General features: G+C 35.8%; 3 protein-coding genes and 3 pseudogenes across 5 annotated transcripts; 3 read left to right on the top strand and 3 right to left on the bottom strand.

Moving 5' to 3' along the window:
* Nucleotides 1-260: 260 nt before the first annotated feature.
* Nucleotides 261-1,451, top strand: LOC104788821 (F-box protein DOR pseudogene; annotated as a pseudogene).
* Nucleotides 1,452-3,793: 2,342 nt separating this feature from the next.
* Nucleotides 3,794-6,756, bottom strand: LOC104785178 (putative E3 ubiquitin-protein ligase SINAT1). 2 transcript variants are annotated; one of them, XM_010510333.3, is made up of 5 exons: nucleotides 6,500-6,756; nucleotides 5,781-6,005; nucleotides 5,324-5,631; nucleotides 4,839-5,225; nucleotides 3,794-4,428 (listed from the first exon to the last, which is right to left on the bottom strand). In XM_010510333.3, exons 3-5 carry the CDS (start codon nucleotides 5,531-5,533, stop codon nucleotides 4,108-4,110), a joined length of 918 nt encoding a protein of 305 aa, XP_010508635.1. In that variant the 5' UTR covers nucleotides 5,534-5,631; nucleotides 5,781-6,005; nucleotides 6,500-6,756; the 3' UTR covers nucleotides 3,794-4,107. The 2 variants fall into 2 exon arrangements, with proteins under 2 accessions (XP_010508635.1, XP_087308073.1); XM_087451947.1 differs by having other exon boundaries at nucleotides 5,781-5,972; nucleotides 6,500-6,715.
* Nucleotides 6,757-8,819: 2,063 nt separating this feature from the next.
* Nucleotides 8,820-10,220, top strand: LOC104785177 (uncharacterized). Its single transcript, XM_010510331.3, has 2 exons — nucleotides 8,820-9,426; nucleotides 9,679-10,220. Exons 1-2 carry the CDS (start codon nucleotides 8,983-8,985, stop codon nucleotides 10,138-10,140), a joined length of 906 nt encoding a protein of 301 aa, XP_010508633.1. The 5' UTR covers nucleotides 8,820-8,982; the 3' UTR covers nucleotides 10,141-10,220.
* A 1,233-nt stretch (nucleotides 10,221-11,453) lies between these two features.
* On the top strand, nucleotides 11,454-12,618 carry LOC109132804 (F-box protein DOR pseudogene; annotated as a pseudogene).
* A 1,620-nt stretch (nucleotides 12,619-14,238) lies between these two features.
* On the bottom strand, nucleotides 14,239-14,792 carry LOC104788820 (metallothionein-like protein 4A). The gene is made up of 2 exons (XM_019245454.2): nucleotides 14,637-14,792; nucleotides 14,239-14,565 (listed from the first exon to the last, which is right to left on the bottom strand). The coding sequence occupies exons 1-2, from the start codon at nucleotides 14,723-14,725 to the stop codon at nucleotides 14,403-14,405; spliced, it is 252 nt and encodes an 83-aa protein (XP_019100999.1). The 5' UTR covers nucleotides 14,726-14,792; the 3' UTR covers nucleotides 14,239-14,402.
* Nucleotides 14,793-14,981: 189 nt separating this feature from the next.
* LOC104785176 (amino acid transporter AVT3B pseudogene) lies at nucleotides 14,982-16,616 on the bottom strand (annotated as a pseudogene). Its single transcript, XR_015558193.1, has one exon. The product of XR_015558193.1 is annotated as an amino acid transporter AVT3B pseudogene (transcript).
* Nucleotides 16,617-16,690: the final 74 nt, after the last annotated feature.

Here is a 16,690-nt window from a genome sequence, read left to right as displayed (position 1 = left end):
AGGGCCAACAGATGGGAGGTTCTTTAGGTAGGGTTTATGATTTTTTTTCCCTCTTCTTCGTCTCGAAAATCTCTCTCTTTCTCTCTCACTACCTTGCTAAAGCATCAAAAAGATTTCACACGTTAGCACTTGAGAAGGCCTTCGTAGACCACAAGAAACAACAAGAGGTAGGCCTATTTTTTTCTTGTCCTTTTGCAATTCACTTTTTGATATATTTTTTACTATTAATTAATTAAGATCGAAGTCAGTTAACGCAGCCCATGATATCGCTGCGGCTGAACGTATCAGAAGATGGCCAAACCATCCATGGACGACACTCAAGACCTTCAAACTCAATCAACGCTACTGTAGAAAACATCCCAACTGATGTCATGATGGACATATTCTCTAGATTATCGTCAAAATCTATAGCCACATGTCGCTGTGTATCGAAGCTCTGGGTTTCCATACTTGGAATTCCCTATTTCACTGAGTTGTTCCTTACCAAATCTTATGCTCTACCGAGGCTATTGTTCGTCTGCGAGAAAGACAGTGAGCTGATCGTCTTCTCCACACCTCAGCCTACAAATCCATATAAGCACTCGTCTCCTTTAGCTGCCACTTATCATATGAAAATTCCTTTTGGTAGGTATTGTGATAATATTAGACCTATCCATGGCCTTGTTTTTATTCGAAATGAGCAGAGGTTCAAATTGGAGTCCGTGATATGTAACCCTACCACAAGACAAACCTTAACTTTACCGAAACCAAAGACAAGGAAGAGGTTACGTATACATAGCTATTTTGGGTATGATCCGATGGAGAAACAGTTCAAGGTACTGTCAATGACGGAAAGAGATGGGATTTCTGATGAGCATCAAGTTCTAACATTAGGAGCTAAGAAACTGTCATGGAGAATGATCGAATGTTGCATACCCCATCATCCTAAGTATGAGGGGATATGCATTAATGGTGTTTTGTATTACCGTGCTTCCGTCGACAAATCTTCAAATATTTTTGTGATAGTTTGCTTTGATGTTAGGTCCGAGAAGTTTAGCTTTATTAAAGCTATGGAACCTTTCATCATAGACGCACATCTGATTAACTACAATGGTAAATTGGGTTTAGTTATGTCGGAAGGGCTTCCGTATATTAGTGGAAGATGTAGAAGTTTTAAGATGTGGGTTCTAAAAGACTCCCAAAAACACGGATGGTTCAAAAATACTTACGAATTGCCTCCTCTGTGGCAGTATGAAATTGCAGGGGAATTATTACATTTTGTTGGGGTGACTGGTACTACAAATGAAATTGTGTTCTCGCCGACGTATCTATCCTACCCTTTCTATGTTTTGTACTACAGTTTCGAGAAGAAAACTATCAGAAAAGTAAGAATCCAAGGAATGGGAGGGTTTAAGCAAAATAATTGGGTTCAGATGTTTATAGACCATGTAGAGGACGTGAGACTTATGTAACACTTAAGAATTTGCTTGATGATCAAATATTTTATAACATCTTCTTTTCATATTAAATCAGTATATGATGAATATTTATATATATATGTATATTTCCTGGCCGCCAAGGAATAAAGGATCCTTTAGCACAAGAAGGAGTTAACTAGGATGTGTTGTTACTTGTTATAAACAAACAAGAAAAGCAACAAAAATAATCTTTAAAATTTCTATACCATATAGTACATATCGCTTTTCTGTCTGCTGATTAATTGTAAGAACTACAAATTCAGATGAAAGAAACAACTGTCTTATATGGAAATTAAACTGATGATCTGGTCGATGTTGATTTGTACTTTCTCGGCAACTTTGTTACTGATAAATAAAACATAGATAATTGATTGCCAAAAAAATAAAACATAGATAATTTTGTAAGTGATAAACTAAATATATTTTTTATACAATGATATGAAGTTATGAACTATAATGTCAAGATAAGCTTCTATTTTCTAATTTTTAATGTTAGGCTTCATTCTAATGATTTCACCTTGATATGTATATGTGTATATATATCATCTGATTGTAATTTAAAAAAAAAATGGAATCAAGTATTAAAATATGGTATATTCTTGTAATGACCTAAAAAAAAATTAAATTATATACCAAAAATAATTAAAAACTAAAACTATTTTAAACTACATATATTCCTTAAATACATATATTCCATATAGTCTGTAAAATTAAAATTTTAATTCAAAATATTTTCAAAATGAGATAATGATTATTATAGGATAAATACTGATGAAAGTTACATGAAATATAAATAAATAAATATGAAGTTTACAATTTTCATAAAAGAGAACTGATTTTATATACTTAACTGATAGAATGAAAATTTAACAATTTTATATAGATCTAAAATGCTGAATAGAATTGATTTTAACTATATATGTGTTTTCTTATTAGAATTAAAATATTTTAGTTTTTGAACTAATTATGAATAAAGTTAGATATTGTTCTAAAACTAACTGAGAGAGAGTGAGGAAAGGTTATTGTAACATTTTCAATATACTTAATTTTACCTTTTTATAAATCAATTGAACATGATATAAATATATTTGCATATATGAATGGACATATTTGCTTAATTACTTCCAAACCTACAAAAACAACATAAGAAAGAAACGGAGACATGATTAGTAGAGAAAAATTAATAATATAAAATTGAAAAAATATTGCACAAATTTTAAACAATAAAAAAACAAAACTCTAGGGTAGAATTGTGTGGTATGGCTGTAAGGAAAACTATTTATAGCAAAATGATGGCTGGAAGGGTTTATTTTTAAATCTCTATGTTATTATATTAATTGCATAGTCACTTACTTTTAATACATTATTACATTACATAGCATGTTATAATTTTAAGCTGAACTGAAATTCATATTAAATATGATATTAAATATTCAAATCATAGGATAAAAAATATTGCACTTGTTTGAAGTTAGTCAACAATAATTTTATTGCATACTAATAATTATAAAAAATTTCAACATAATAAATTAAATATACTTGTGTAACTAATTTTTCTTAATAATAATAATAATGTTTTCACTTTAAATATGTTTTGTTGTTTGTATTATATATCAAAACCCATATAACATGTGTCAATTTCTTAGAGTATATGTTTGATAAGAATCCTTTTATTTACCTAGATTTATTGGAAAGTTCAAGGTAAATCATATTATAATATGCTGTATTTTATTTTATTTTTGTTATTGAAATATATGATAAAAAGGGAAAAATACTGGAATAATATCACTCATATACATTTTTAATATAAATATATAATTAAATCTATAAAAGATGAATAATAGTGTATTTGGATTTGATTTTTGTTTTTTTGAATTTAATTGAAATTAATGAAAACAAGTAATTAAAAGATGACACATGTTCAAAGAAGGAGTGCCTATATGTCACCTTTTAGAGCAAGGCTATTGCAATTCAACTATAGATTAAATTTAGCACCACAACACTAATTAGTTATTTGAGTTTCTGGGACATATCCATAATAAGTATCTGCAATCTTGCTCAAATTTTATGTACATGGGCATTTTCAACCTCAACATCCTACAATCAAAGAGGCTTGGGTGGGTTTTTTTTAGCAATCTCTTAACAGTTTTCTTGGATTCAGTTCATCCTTCCAGAGAAACTGATCCCAAAGTTCATCCTTCCAGAGAAACTGATCCCAAGAATGGAGTACTAAAGTCTTGGACGTTGGATCATTGTTCTTTGCTTTTTCGGTTAGATTTCTTCAAGTTGGATGAAGGATGTCCTTCTTTGAAGACAAAGGTTGTACTATTGCAAACGGTAAAAAATATCGTTTTTATTTTTTTTCCAACAAAACCAAAATTACAAGATGTGTAATATTGCAAACCGTAAAATATTTTTTTCAACCAATCATGGGATAATTTTCATCTCATAGTTATTGAAAAAGAAAGTTGAAGAAAAGACAAAAATTGGAAATTCAACTCCTCCCATATGACCAATAAGCTCTCTCAAAGGCTGTTATGTACAACTCATCCGTTTAGATTCAATCAAAATCATCAGAGCTTATTTCTTTCTTCTCTTCTTTATTTCCCATTTTGCTTTGGTATCATGAATCATTACTATCACCATTTGCTTATTCTTCTTTCCAAATCCGTCCAGTGACTCGCAACTTGAGTTCTTCTTTGTCACTGCCAGAGAAGTACAGAGCCAAGTTTCTAGGAATGATGAGTCCGTCTTGACTATCACGGACTTTCCTGTGACTGTCTCGGATGCTTCTTGGTATCCCTTGCCATGTCAGTTTACGGCTGTGAGCTCCAACTTCCAAGCTGTAACTGAACTTCTTAGCCTCGTTCTCGTCTCCCATGAACCGTAGAAACGCCATGTACACTGGTGCCATCCCGAGCTGAAACGCCTCAAAGTGTAAGCAGAACTGTCTTCCGAAACAGTTGAAGACCTAAACAGCATCAAATACATTATGATGAAATCGTAAGTTCCTTCTCTTATATCTTAAATATGTCTCATAGATATCCAAACAGTCCTATACATTCAGGGTTCAGTGTTCACTTCCATTCAGGGTACTCGTGTTTTCTAGCAAAGAATGAAGAAATCGCAACCCATCCTAGTCTCATTCTTTTGTGATAAGAAAACATGAAATTATGAGGTATCAATAAAGGAAGCAGAACTATAATAAAAAACCATGAACCCCATCATTGACTGTAAGATAAAGATATGGCAAACAGTATGTGACATGGACGATGAATTCCAAAATCATGACAAGATATGACTTTTGAGTGAAAGGGCTACGCCAAGTACATTTTAACAATGACTAGAGAGCTATAAGCGAATGCATAAATATAGAATTACCGTAAGCATCCATGTAGCATTCTCGACCTCGTGCGGATTTGCCTTCACATAACGATGGTTGAATGTGCACCCATCATGCATATCAACTTTATGATCATCTTTGAGATGGTCAACAAGTGTTTGAATATCACCCGTCACTGAACACTCAGAACCAGCGTAAGGACAGTTGTAGGATCGAAACTTGCAATGCTGTTCGTGCTTGAGCTTGCTGTAGTATGGGAAAATGTCATGGCACCCTAAATTTTGGTACCGACATGGAACTTCCAATGATTCTGCGACCTTCTCAAGAGCCAAGCATCTTATGTTACCAAGCTCGTAGCGGCATGTAGGGCATGTGTTCTGCACTCTCAGTTTGCAGCTTGAACACAATGTGTGGCCGTTTGGGCACTACGGGAAACAAACCAGACATTCAAGGAGCTCATAAACACCAGACTTACAGATCAAGACGTATGTAAGTGACTACCAAAGAAAGAAAAGAGACACACCTGATAAATTGGGGGATACATTAGATTTGTACAAACCAGACATTCAAGGAGCTCATAAACACCATTGCTCGAATGAAATTTTCCAATGGAGCCACTACCGGATTTCGCTGGTTTGTTATTAGCCTCAACCTTTGCCATCTTAACCTCATAATCCAAGCCTGTTGAGTTAGATTCTAGAGCTTCTTTCAATGCACTGCCACCAGGAGCCATGGAGATTCCAAACTAAACCAAAATTTCTACAATAAACTAAAAGTGCCCTTCTCCTCTCTTGTTGCAGATGATATATACTCCTTTGGATCTTTGTTCTTCTGCAGGTTAAGAAGTGATGGCTAAAAGTAAAGCTTATATATACATCATGAGGAAATGTAAACAATTACCAAATACCTCGGAAAACAAGAACGGAAATGTTAACATGATTAGTTCAAAAATTGGAGAAAAGCAGGTTAGAAGTAGTTACCAGGTGCACTAGATCAAGTTCCTTTCTTTATATCCGGAACAAGAGATCAATAATCTCTAAGCAGTACACCATACTGCAGCAACTCCAGTCATATAGGGTAGGAGGTAAAAGCGTATAAAACGTAGCAGACACTTGGTTTGGAGAAAAGGTTAGCCTTGGAAACTATTGTGATTAAGCTCATTCCCACTTCCCCTGCAGTCCGTTTAGATTTCTTCACAAATATTCCTTTCGAAATGGAAACAGTAATGTAACAAGTTAGGCTTTTAATAACAATCACAGGCTATATCAAACAACTAAATTAGAGTAATCAAATGGAATAATTGCAGGCCAATCAAGAAACAGATTTATTATGAAAAATAACCTCAGGATCTCAAACATGGAAAAAATCTCAAAAAAGGCAAATTTCGAATTTTGAAATCAGATATAGAAGTTGTTGGTTAAGACCAAACTGAAACTGAATTTGATTTTAAAATTGAGAAGAGGAACAGAACCGGATCCGAGAATTTCCCATGGCAAGATTCATCAATCATCACAACAATAAGACCCAGAACAAAAGGAAATTGCAACACAGAACCTAACAACAAAAAAAACAAACCTAGTTCTCTAAATTCCATAGCTTCCTAAGATTATGTCGATGCTAATTTTAAGACCCATTGAAGAAAAATCCCAAATTTGGCAGAAAGAAACTTGAAGAGAGAGAAAGAGAGAAAGAGAGATACCCCAAAAAGAAGAAATTTGAAGACGGTGGCGTTGGACAAGGTATTGTGGGTTCAGAGATTCACATGAGGTAAGGACGATGATATGAACAGTGAAAGCTCGATTTAGGGGAAGAAGGAGAAAAGGAGGCGATGATTAGTTGAGTTGAGAGTTGTATCGTCTCTTTTGTTGTTTGTTTCGATGAAAGCCATTAATGGTGTTTTTGCTCATCCTCCTCTGTTTTTTTTTTGTTTTAAAAAAAAAAAACATTAATTACAACACTTTTTCAAATTTCACCTATTTTGCTTTTGTTACTTTTTTGGTCCTTTTTTTCTAACAAAATAATTCTTTAGGGGTCAATTTCATCAAATTGAAAATATGAGTGTGGTGGGTCTTTTAACCTACACAAAACAAAGAAATTTGTGTCCTTAAATCTCACCATTTTTCAAATGTTGATCGTTTTAATTTCTTGTTTCATTATTATTTGTCCATCAATTCATATTCACAGTTAAAGACAAAAAAAAAATCTTCATTATTTAATTCATGTTAGTTAATGATGTATGTTATTATTATAACTTTACTGATCCGGTTCAATATTAAATCAGACTAGAACGGTATACGTAATCATATTCGATTGTAAATTGGTCTAACTGTTCCAAAACCAGATGATATACATTGCTCCCTAGGACGTAAACAAAACAATTCACAGCTAACGATGGCTCTAGGGATGTTGTCGTGGGTTTAAAAACCCAGTCCAGCCCAAACCCGAAAAAAACCTGTCCAGAAAAAACCCAAGTTTGAAAACCCAAATGGGTTTTAGGTTTTAGTGGATAAACCCGAATGGGTTTTTAGTTTTGTGGGTAAACCCGTGGGTATCCGAATTATTTATCTTATGTGATGTATTTTGCATTTTATATTATATATAATTTTATCTTTAACTTTTTGATACCAAATGTGATTTATATTATGTATTTTGTGTATTTTACTATATCTGTAACAATTTTCAAAAATTTATAATTTTATATAATTTAAATAAAGAATAGCAAATATATTAAAGAGTTTTGTTTTAAATAGATAAAACAAAATTTATTATTATATATTAGATAAAACTAAAGTTTTGTTCATAATTTGCTTATTTCATATTAAATTTAAATAAATATTTAAAAATAAAAATTTGCATTTTTAGTAGAAAAACGACATTTTGTAGTTTTGGCACAAAAATATGACTTTCAGTTTTGGCGGAAAAACATAATTTTACGGTTTTGGTGGGAAAACGAGATTTTGCAGTTTTGGCGAGAAAACCAGATTTTGCGGTTTTGGCGGAAAAACGAGATTTTACGGTTTTGGCGGAAAAACGAGATTTTGCGGTTTCGGCGAGAAAACGAGATTTTGCGGTTTTGGCGGGAAAATGAGATTTTGCGGTTTTGGCGGGAAAACAAGATTTTACGATTTTGGCGGGAAAACGAGATTTTGCGGTTTTGGAGGTAAAACGAGATTTTGCGAGTTTAGCGGGAAAACGTGATTTTGCGGTTTGACGGAAAAATATAATTTTGCTGTTTTGGCGGGAAAACGTAATTTTGCGGTTTTGGCAGAAAAACGAGTTTTTGTGTTTTGTGTTTTTGGTAGGAAAATGTGATTTTGCGGGTTTAGTGTAGGTGATTAGACTTGACAAAAAAAAAGTATAGGTGATTAGAAAGAAAAAAAACCCAATGGGTATCCATAACTGATAGGGTAAACCCGTATAAGACTTTATAGTTTTGGGTACCTGCCCATTTTTAACCCATTTAATTTCTTAGAGAAAAAACAGATCCAAAACCCAGTTTTAAGCATGGGTTTCGGGTACGCACTGGGTTTTTACCCACTTTTAACATCCCTAGATGGCTCACAAACCATCATCAATCTTTAGCATGTCAAGAACATGTGATCAGTCTTGTGTGAATTGTATTGTATCTCGCTCGTGCATCTTTTGTAGTCAATGGCATCATGCATAAGGAGAAGTAACCATATACACATTTAAGGAAGTTATAATAATGTGATTGGGCCTGTAACATGGGCCTTTAAGAAAATAAACGCGTAAAAAAATCTAATTCAATTCTCTTCTTCTATATTTATTGAAGAAAGAGTTTTTCAAAATCTTCAAAGACATTCTGGGTAACTCTGTCAGTATAGTTGACTGTGTCCATATATATAGTCCCACGCTCTGAGTCCCGACAGTGAGACTCACCTTCCGACATCTAATGAACTTTGTGTTGTGGCCACGCCTGTAAAGCGCGTGAGTAAGTACCACAAGAAATGGGACCAAACTTGCTTAAAAAGATGATTTATGAAGACCCCATCATCTCTCTCACTATACGGCTCTCTTCTTTTAATTTTTGCACACTCTCCCAAATTCGTTTCGACGTGGTGTGTACAAAGAAAAGAGCCAAAAACACAGAGCACTACCCCTCTCTGTTTTCTCTGTTTCATTGCTCTGCTTCTTGTCTTAAAAAGGAAAGAGAAAGAGAACATGCATGCGAAGACAGACTCTGAGGCAACAAGCATCGACGCGGCTTTGTCTCCTCCGCGTTCCGCCATTAGACCTCTTTACTACGTACAGAGTCCTTCCAACCATGACGTTGAGAAGATGTCGTTCGGTTCTGGTTGCAGTCTCATGGGTTCACCTTCACACCCGCATTACTATCACTGCTCACCGATCCATCACTCCCGTGAGTCTTCCACCTCTCGCTTCTCTGACCGTGCCCTCCTCTCTTACAAGTCCATCCGTGAAGGCCGTCGATTCATCAACGACGGTGTAGACGACAAAACGGACGGCGGAGATGACGACGACGACCCGTTTCGGAATCTTCGTCTCTACGCTTGCTTGCTCCTCTCCTTAGTACTCTTGTTCTCTGTCTTCTCTCTTATACTCTGGGGTGCTAGCAAATCCTACCCTCCTAAAGTTGTTGTAAAGGTAACTCGGTGACTCTGACCCTGAGTTCACTCGTCTAGTGGAACAAGTGTGTTCTGTTTTTTTCTCCTTAAAAGAAACAACTTCACTTTGTAAAATACAAAAATAAAATAAAAAGAAGCTAACTATGAATATAATACAAATATAATCCTATATCTATTGAGAGACAAGTAGACAAGTGTGGATTGATTTGGTTTGGAATGTGATTAGGAGTCAGACTGAAAAATAGACAAGAATGTTGTTGTTGCGCTGCAGGGGATGCTAGTGAGGAACTTATACGTGCAAGCCGGGAACGATCTGAGCGGAGTGCCTACGGACATGTTGTCTCTTAATTCGACGGTGAGGATCTTTTACCGTAACCCATCAAACTTCTTCTCCGTGCACGTCACTGCTTCTCCTATCCTCCTTCACTACTCTAACCTCCTCCTCTCTTCCGGTGAGATGAACAAGTTCACGGTTGGTAGAAACGGAGAAACTAGCTTGCTGACTGTGGTGCATGGCCATCAGGTTCCACTCTACGGCGGTGTCTCTTTCCATCTCGACAGTACTCTCTCCCTGCCGCTTAATCTCACTCTCGTCCTCCGTTCAAAAGCTTACATTTTGGGAAGACTCGTCACATCAAAGTTCTATACAAGGATCATATGCTCCTTTACTCTCAATGCCAACCATCTCCCAACACCTATCTCTCTTCTTCACTCATGTACTCCTTACCACTGACCACACATGTGTGTGTGTGTTTTAGTACTGTTCTTGTATCTTTGGCCATCAAATATATTCATCCATCAGGTATAACACCACCAACATTGCTACATGTCACAGACAATAAGTGATCACATATAGGTTTGATTGATGTACAAAGATTCATCTTGAGACTGAAAAGAACCTCCTGCATAGAGTTGTTTATACTTACAATATCTCTTCAGTTTCTGAGTGACCTATGTGTGTCTCTGAGTAATCTGAATCAGACATTTGATTGATGCTCATCCTCTGTAACTTGGGAGCTTCTACATATCCAGGAATACGGCTTCTCATGGAACTCACAGGCAATGGATTAGCAACTGGAGAAGAATCACAAAGTGAATTGAGAATAGCCGTGCCTTCCTTTGATGTTTCAGAAGTGAGAAACTTTGAGCTTCAAGAAACTTTAGAATCTTTGACTCTGCAGTTATAGGCTTTAGATAAAAACATTTGCAAACTAACATTTTTTTTCCATCGTTTGGGTCCATATATACATATCTCCATCATCTAGAGAAGCAGCAAACAAGAAAACCAAAAAAAATCTCAGTCTAAATAACTTATGGATTGGGGAAGTGAAGCAAACGTATGGAGTGATTGTAAGTATAATGGAAAGACTTGCCTGACGACTTGTTGTTGGAACACAGCAACGATTGATTGAGCTTCTTCTCTGCTGGCTCCGGTGATGATCGTTGTTTGTGTAGAGAGCTGCTTGTTGGTTGGTTCACAGAATCTCTCTAAAAAGAAACAAATACTTCCACCAGCGTCCTCCTGCTTCTGATCATATAACCTGCAAAAAAGACACCACGAAAACAAATACTATAGATTTTCAACTTTTGGTCTACTTATGGTCTCAAGGTTAGCCTTGATTTCTCCTAATTTAGAGTAATAAAGCCCAAACTTAGGGCCCACATATAGGAGGTTCTGTCGGTAGGGTTTACGATCTTTTTACCTCTTCGTCTCTAAAAAATCTCTCTCTTTCTCTCTCATTACCTTGCTACACACGTTAGCACTTGAGAGGGCCTTCGTAGACCACAAGAAACTACAAGAGGTAGGCATATTCTTACGATACGTTCGAATATATGTACAATATTCTCTTGTGATACCACTGATACGATATTATCTGTTTCTCAGCTTGTATAAATACCATTGTTACGTGAATGCAATAGATCAGACTTTCCAAAGTATCTCAAAGTATTTCTATTTTCTCCTTGTCCTTTTGCAATTCACTTTTTTTTTGTTATATATATATTGTTGCTATTAATTAAGATCGATCGAAGTCAGTAAACGCAGCCATGAAATCGCTGCGGCTGAACGTATCAGAAGATCGTCAAACCGTCCATGGACGACACTCACGACCTTCAAACTCAACCAATGCTACTGTAGAAAACATCTCAATTGATGTCATGATGGACATATTCTCTAGATTATCGTCAAAATCTATAACAACATGTCGCTGTGTATCGAAGAATACTCGGAATTCACTATTTCACTGAGTTGTTCCTGACCAAATCTTGTGCTCTACCGAGGCTATTGTTCGTCTGCCATAAAGACAGTGAGCTGATCATCTTCTCCACACCTCAGCCTACAAATCCATATGAGAACTCGTCTCCTTTAGCTGCCACTTATCATATGAAAATCCCTTTTGGTAGGTATTGTGATAATATTAGACCTATCCATGGCCTTGTTTTTATTCAATTTGAGCAGAGGTTCAAATTGGCGTCCGTGATATGTAACCCTACCACGAGACAAACCTTAACTTTACCGAAACCAAAGACAAGGAAGAGGTTACATATACTTAGCTATTTTGGGTATGATCGATGGAGAAACAATTCAAGGTACTTTCAATGACGGAAAGAAATGGGATTTCTGTTGAGCATTAAGTTCTAACATTAGGAGCTAAGAAACTGTCATGGAGAATGATCGAATGTTGCATACCCCATCGTCCTAATTTTGAGGGGATATGCATTAATGGTGTTTTGTATTACCGTGCTTCCGTCAACATATCTTCATTTATGATAGTGTGCTTTGATGTTAGGTCCGAGCTTTATTGAAGCAATGGAACATTTCATCATAGAAGCACATCTGATTAACTACAATGGTAAATTGGGTTTAGTTATGTCGGAAGGGCGTCACTATATCAGTGGAAAACGTAGACGTTTTGAGATGTGGGTTCTAAAAGACTCCGAAAAACACGGATGGATCAAGAATACTTACGAATTGCCTCCTCTGTGGCAGTATGGAATTACAAGGGAATTATTACATTTTGTTGGGGTGTCTGGTACTACAAATGAAATTGTGTTCTCGCCGACATATCTATTCGACCCTTTCTATGTTTTGTACTATAGTTTCGAGAGGAAAACTATCAGAGAATTAGGAATCCAAGGAATGGGAGGGTTTAACCAAAATAATTGGGTTCAGATGTTTATAGACCATGTAGAGGACGTGAGACTTATGTAACACTTAAGAATTTGCTTGATGATCAAATATTTTATAACATCTTCTTTTCATATTAAATCAGTATATGATGAATATTTATATATATGTATGTTTCCTGGCCGCCAAGGAATATCCTTTAGCACAAGAAGGAGTTAACTAGGATGTGTTGTTACTTGTTATAAACAAACAAGAAAAGCAACAAAAATAATCTTAAAATTTCTATACCATATAGTACATATCGCTTTTCTGTCTGCTGATTAATTGAGAGAACTACAAATTCATATGAAAGAAACAACTGTCTTATATGGAAATTAAACTGATGATCCGGTCGACGTTGATTTGTCTTTTCTCGGCAACTTTGCTACTGATAAATAAAACATAGATAATTTTGTAAGTGATAAACTAAATATAGTTTATATACAATGATATGAAGTTATGAACTATAATGTCAAGATAAGCTTCTATTTTTTAGTTTTTAATTTTAAATTCTATGAAATTTAATTTTTAATGTTAGACTTCATTCTAATGATTTCACCTTGACATGTATATGTGTATATATATCATCTGATTGTAATTAAAAAAAAAAATGGAATCAAGTATATGGTATATTCTTGTAATGATCTAAAAAAAATTTAAATTATATACCAAAAATAATTAAAAACTAAAACTATTTTAAATTACATATATTCCTTAAACTACATATTTTCCATATAGTCTGTAAAATTAAAATTTTAATTCAAAATATTTTCAAAATGAGATAATGATTATTATAGGATAAATACTGGTGAAAATTACATGAAATATAAATAAATAAATATGAAATTTACAATTTTCATAAAAGAGAACTGATTTTATATACTTAACTGATAAAATGAAAATTTAACAATTTTATATAGATCTAAAATGCTGAATAGAATTGATTTTAACTATATATGTTTTCTTATTAGAATTAAAATATTTTAGTTTTTGAACTAATTATGAATAAAGTCAGATATTGTTCTAAAACTAACTGAGACAGAGTGAGGAAAGATTATTGTAACATTTTCAATATACTTAATTTTACCTTTTTATAAATCAATTGAACATGATATAAACATATTTGCATATATGAATGGACATATTTGCTTAATTACTTCCAAACCTACAAAAACAACCTAAGAAAGAAATTGAGACATGATTAGTAGAGAAAAATTAATAATATATAATTGAAAAAATATTGCACAAATTTTAAACAATTAGAATTGTGTGGTATGGTTGTAAGACAAGGGGAGAATCACATACATCCAATTGAGCAAACCATACTATCCAAATTAATAAGACACCAAAAAATTTGTATAGTCCCAATATATGTAGTAGATGAGTTTGTGAAATCATATTGATTGAGTTACTTCTGCTCTCATTTTTGGCAATTAAGTATCCTCTATCCTTGAAAACACAATGAGATTAATGTGATGAACACAATCATTGTTCCCTTTTGATGTTCAGCGGGTAAGTCAAGCTATTCCTTTTCATGTACACAAGGTCAGGAAGCTATGCCTTTGGCAACTTGATGTTGTTACCCATTCAGTTACAAAATTTATCTCCTTGTGTTCACAGACTATCATTTCTAGGAGACTCAGTTAGTTGATTGTATTAGCCGAAGACACTCAAGGTTTACGGTATTATTTTCATACACTTGGATGAGTCATTAGACAAAAGCAGAGCATACAATATATTGTTGAACCTTGGACCTCAATAAACAGTTTTATTTCAGATTGACTAACTAGCACTTATGATACAAGTATGGTATAGACATAGTTAAGGATCTAAGTGGCGCAACTGGCACAGGTGCATCCCTCACCACAGGTACAGCCCTTGGCGGAGGTTTGTGTTTGGGTCTTGACGCAGGTGCAGGGGTTGCAGCCGCAGTGCTCCCCACACGGGCACAACATGTGCTGATCCCCACCAGATGCTTCTCTCATCCTACACCTACATGGAATGGAACCACGTTTTTAAGATCACAACACATCAAAAATCCTGGAGCATTATAAAAGACCAACCTGCAGGAATTGCCACCGGGACAGGGAGCAGGGCAACCACAGCGATCATTGCAGCCAGCGCTAGAGCTTCCTTTGCCTATGTCTGCCATTTTTTTCTCTTCTCACTTTTTCAAGCTTCTCTTCAACATTCATCTCTATCTATATATATATATATATAAAGACGCTGAGAGGTGCAAAAGGATATGTCTTATGTGCTGGGTACTATATACCATGTGGCAGCTTCTCCTCTAAACTTAGACGTGACGAAGCATCTTAAATGCAAACGTGCTACGTAACCAACAATATCATTCCAAAAAAGGAGTCGTTGTGTGTTTGGTTGCATCAATAAGTTAATGAAGATTGAAATAGTTGAAAAATATTACCAATCCCAATAAGAGCGTGCTTGTTCCAGGGATCATAGGATCAACACTTGACACATGTTCTCAATGGTTATTACTTTTAACATAATAACATTAGCAACAGAATCGAAATAACATAACAACATTCCAACACTCTTGACACTTTTGCTTTCATTGAAAGTAGAAAAAATTCCAACAAAAGAAACAATGTGTCCACCTATCTACTACTTCTGGAAGATCTCACTCAGGGAACTCCAAGTACCTGAGACACCAAGAACGATACCCAGTAGTAGGATCCCCCAGTCTAAAGCCCGTTGCTTCCACTCCATCTCGTCTTTGAAGACTATCAGATGAAACAAAGTAGGCAACACAAAGCCCAACGCACAGCAGACGCTGCTACCAACCAATGACAAAAAATCTGCAAAGTTCGGCACCAAGAGTGCCACCAACGTCACAGCCAAGACTAGCAGCCATCTGAGCCACACGCAGTACATCCCACTCCAAAAACGTCTCTCAACGATCTCAAACACAGGGTTCATCATCAAAGGGAACGTGAAGAAAAGGTTGATGCAGAGCCCCAGCTGCACAAGACCGCTCATAAGTCCAGCCCCCAAGTTAGCTGTGATGATGTCCATTGTTTCATCCCCAAAAGCCATGTAGCCTAACAAACCAAAAGAACCGTACATGACAGCGATGAATAGCATGCTGAGGGCCAACACTTTGCCAAACTTGTCTTTCTCCTTCATCTCAGATTCAAGAGGCAAAACCATTCCCACCCCTTCAAAGGCGTAAACAGCCACTCCCATCCCATAGAAAAACACAGACATGCCACCAAAGGCTACAACTTGAGGCCTTTGCTGCATTGTAATCTTCACATCCTCCACAATGACCACAGCCATTGCACCCAAATCAACCACATCAGCGAATATGCTAAGAGGAGCCAAGTGAGTGAGCGTCTTGATAGAATTCAAACCAAGCTGAAACGGGAAACATCCCCATATATAGAGACTCTTAGGAGACACACCCATCAAATGCCTCAGACTCAAACTCAAACTCAGAGTCGTAGTGTCGGTTGAGTTAAAGAGATTAGCTAAAGTATTACCAATAAAGATAAGGTAACCAACACAAAACCCAGCCTGAGACAAAATGATAAGAACGTCAACGACGAACCTCCCAACGTTACCACATACAGCGAAGCCAAGGTCACCAAAAGAAGCGATATTGGAGACACCAAGCTTACGACGGATATGAACAAGAAGCATCATACAATGGTTGATCAAAGCAGCGACGGAGAAGAGTGTAAGCAAACCCATGAGCCATCCTGTACGTTTGAAGGCGTAAGGAAGACCAAGGACACCAGCTCCGACGATAGCAATGAAGACATTGGCGAAAGTCTTGAACTTGCTTGACAAAGGTGGTGGTGCTTCACCGAGAAGAGGTGTGTCTTCCCTCGGCTTTGCTTTGTTACCATAACCCATCTCCTGATTAAGATTAGAGATGGGCTGATTCGATCAAACAACAACTCGGGTGGTGCAATCAAATCGGAGATCTAAGATAAAACAGAGTGATCAAGATGGATGAAACAGCGGCATTTGCTCCCCTTCAGTGCCTATTCTTATTAAAAAGCACAAATATTTCCATCAATTTTGCTAATTTCAGATGAGGTCGTGGCTTTAGAGTATTGACATGTGTCTTGTTGTTTCCTACTTGGTACGA

This window comes from Camelina sativa, chromosome 5 (assembly GCF_030686135.1).
Source record: "Camelina sativa cultivar CO46 ecotype springtype chromosome 5, ASM3068613v1".
NCBI classification, from domain to species: Eukaryota; Viridiplantae; Streptophyta; class Magnoliopsida; order Brassicales; family Brassicaceae; genus Camelina; species Camelina sativa.
Note: the sequence above shows the minus strand (reverse complement) of the source record. Positions and strands in the feature narration are given on the sequence as shown.

Coding starts and splice junctions, on each gene's coding strand:
- LOC104785178 (XM_010510333.3), bottom strand. CDS start 5,533: ATGGCTCCTGGTGGCAGTGCATTGAAAGAAGCTCTAGAATCTAACTCA. Junction 5,226..5,323: donor TGTATCCCCCAATTTATCAG/GTGTGTCTCTTT, acceptor TGTTTCCCGTAG/TGCCCAAACGGCCACACATT. Junction 4,429..4,838: donor ATGCTACATGGATGCTTACG/GTAATTCTATAT, acceptor GATGCTGTTTAG/GTCTTCAACTGTTTCGGAAG.
- LOC104785177 (XM_010510331.3), top strand. CDS start 8,983: ATGCATGCGAAGACAGACTCTGAGGCAACAAGCATCGACGCGGCTTTG. Junction 9,427..9,678: donor CTCCTAAAGTTGTTGTAAAG/GTAACTCGGTGA, acceptor GTTGCGCTGCAG/GGGATGCTAGTGAGGAACTT.
- LOC104788820 (XM_019245454.2), bottom strand. CDS start 14,725: ATGGCAGACATAGGCAAAGGAAGCTCTAGCGCTGGCTGCAATGATCGC. Junction 14,566..14,636: donor CCCGGTGGCAATTCCTGCAG/GTTGGTCTTTTA, acceptor CATTCCATGTAG/GTGTAGGATGAGAGAAGCAT.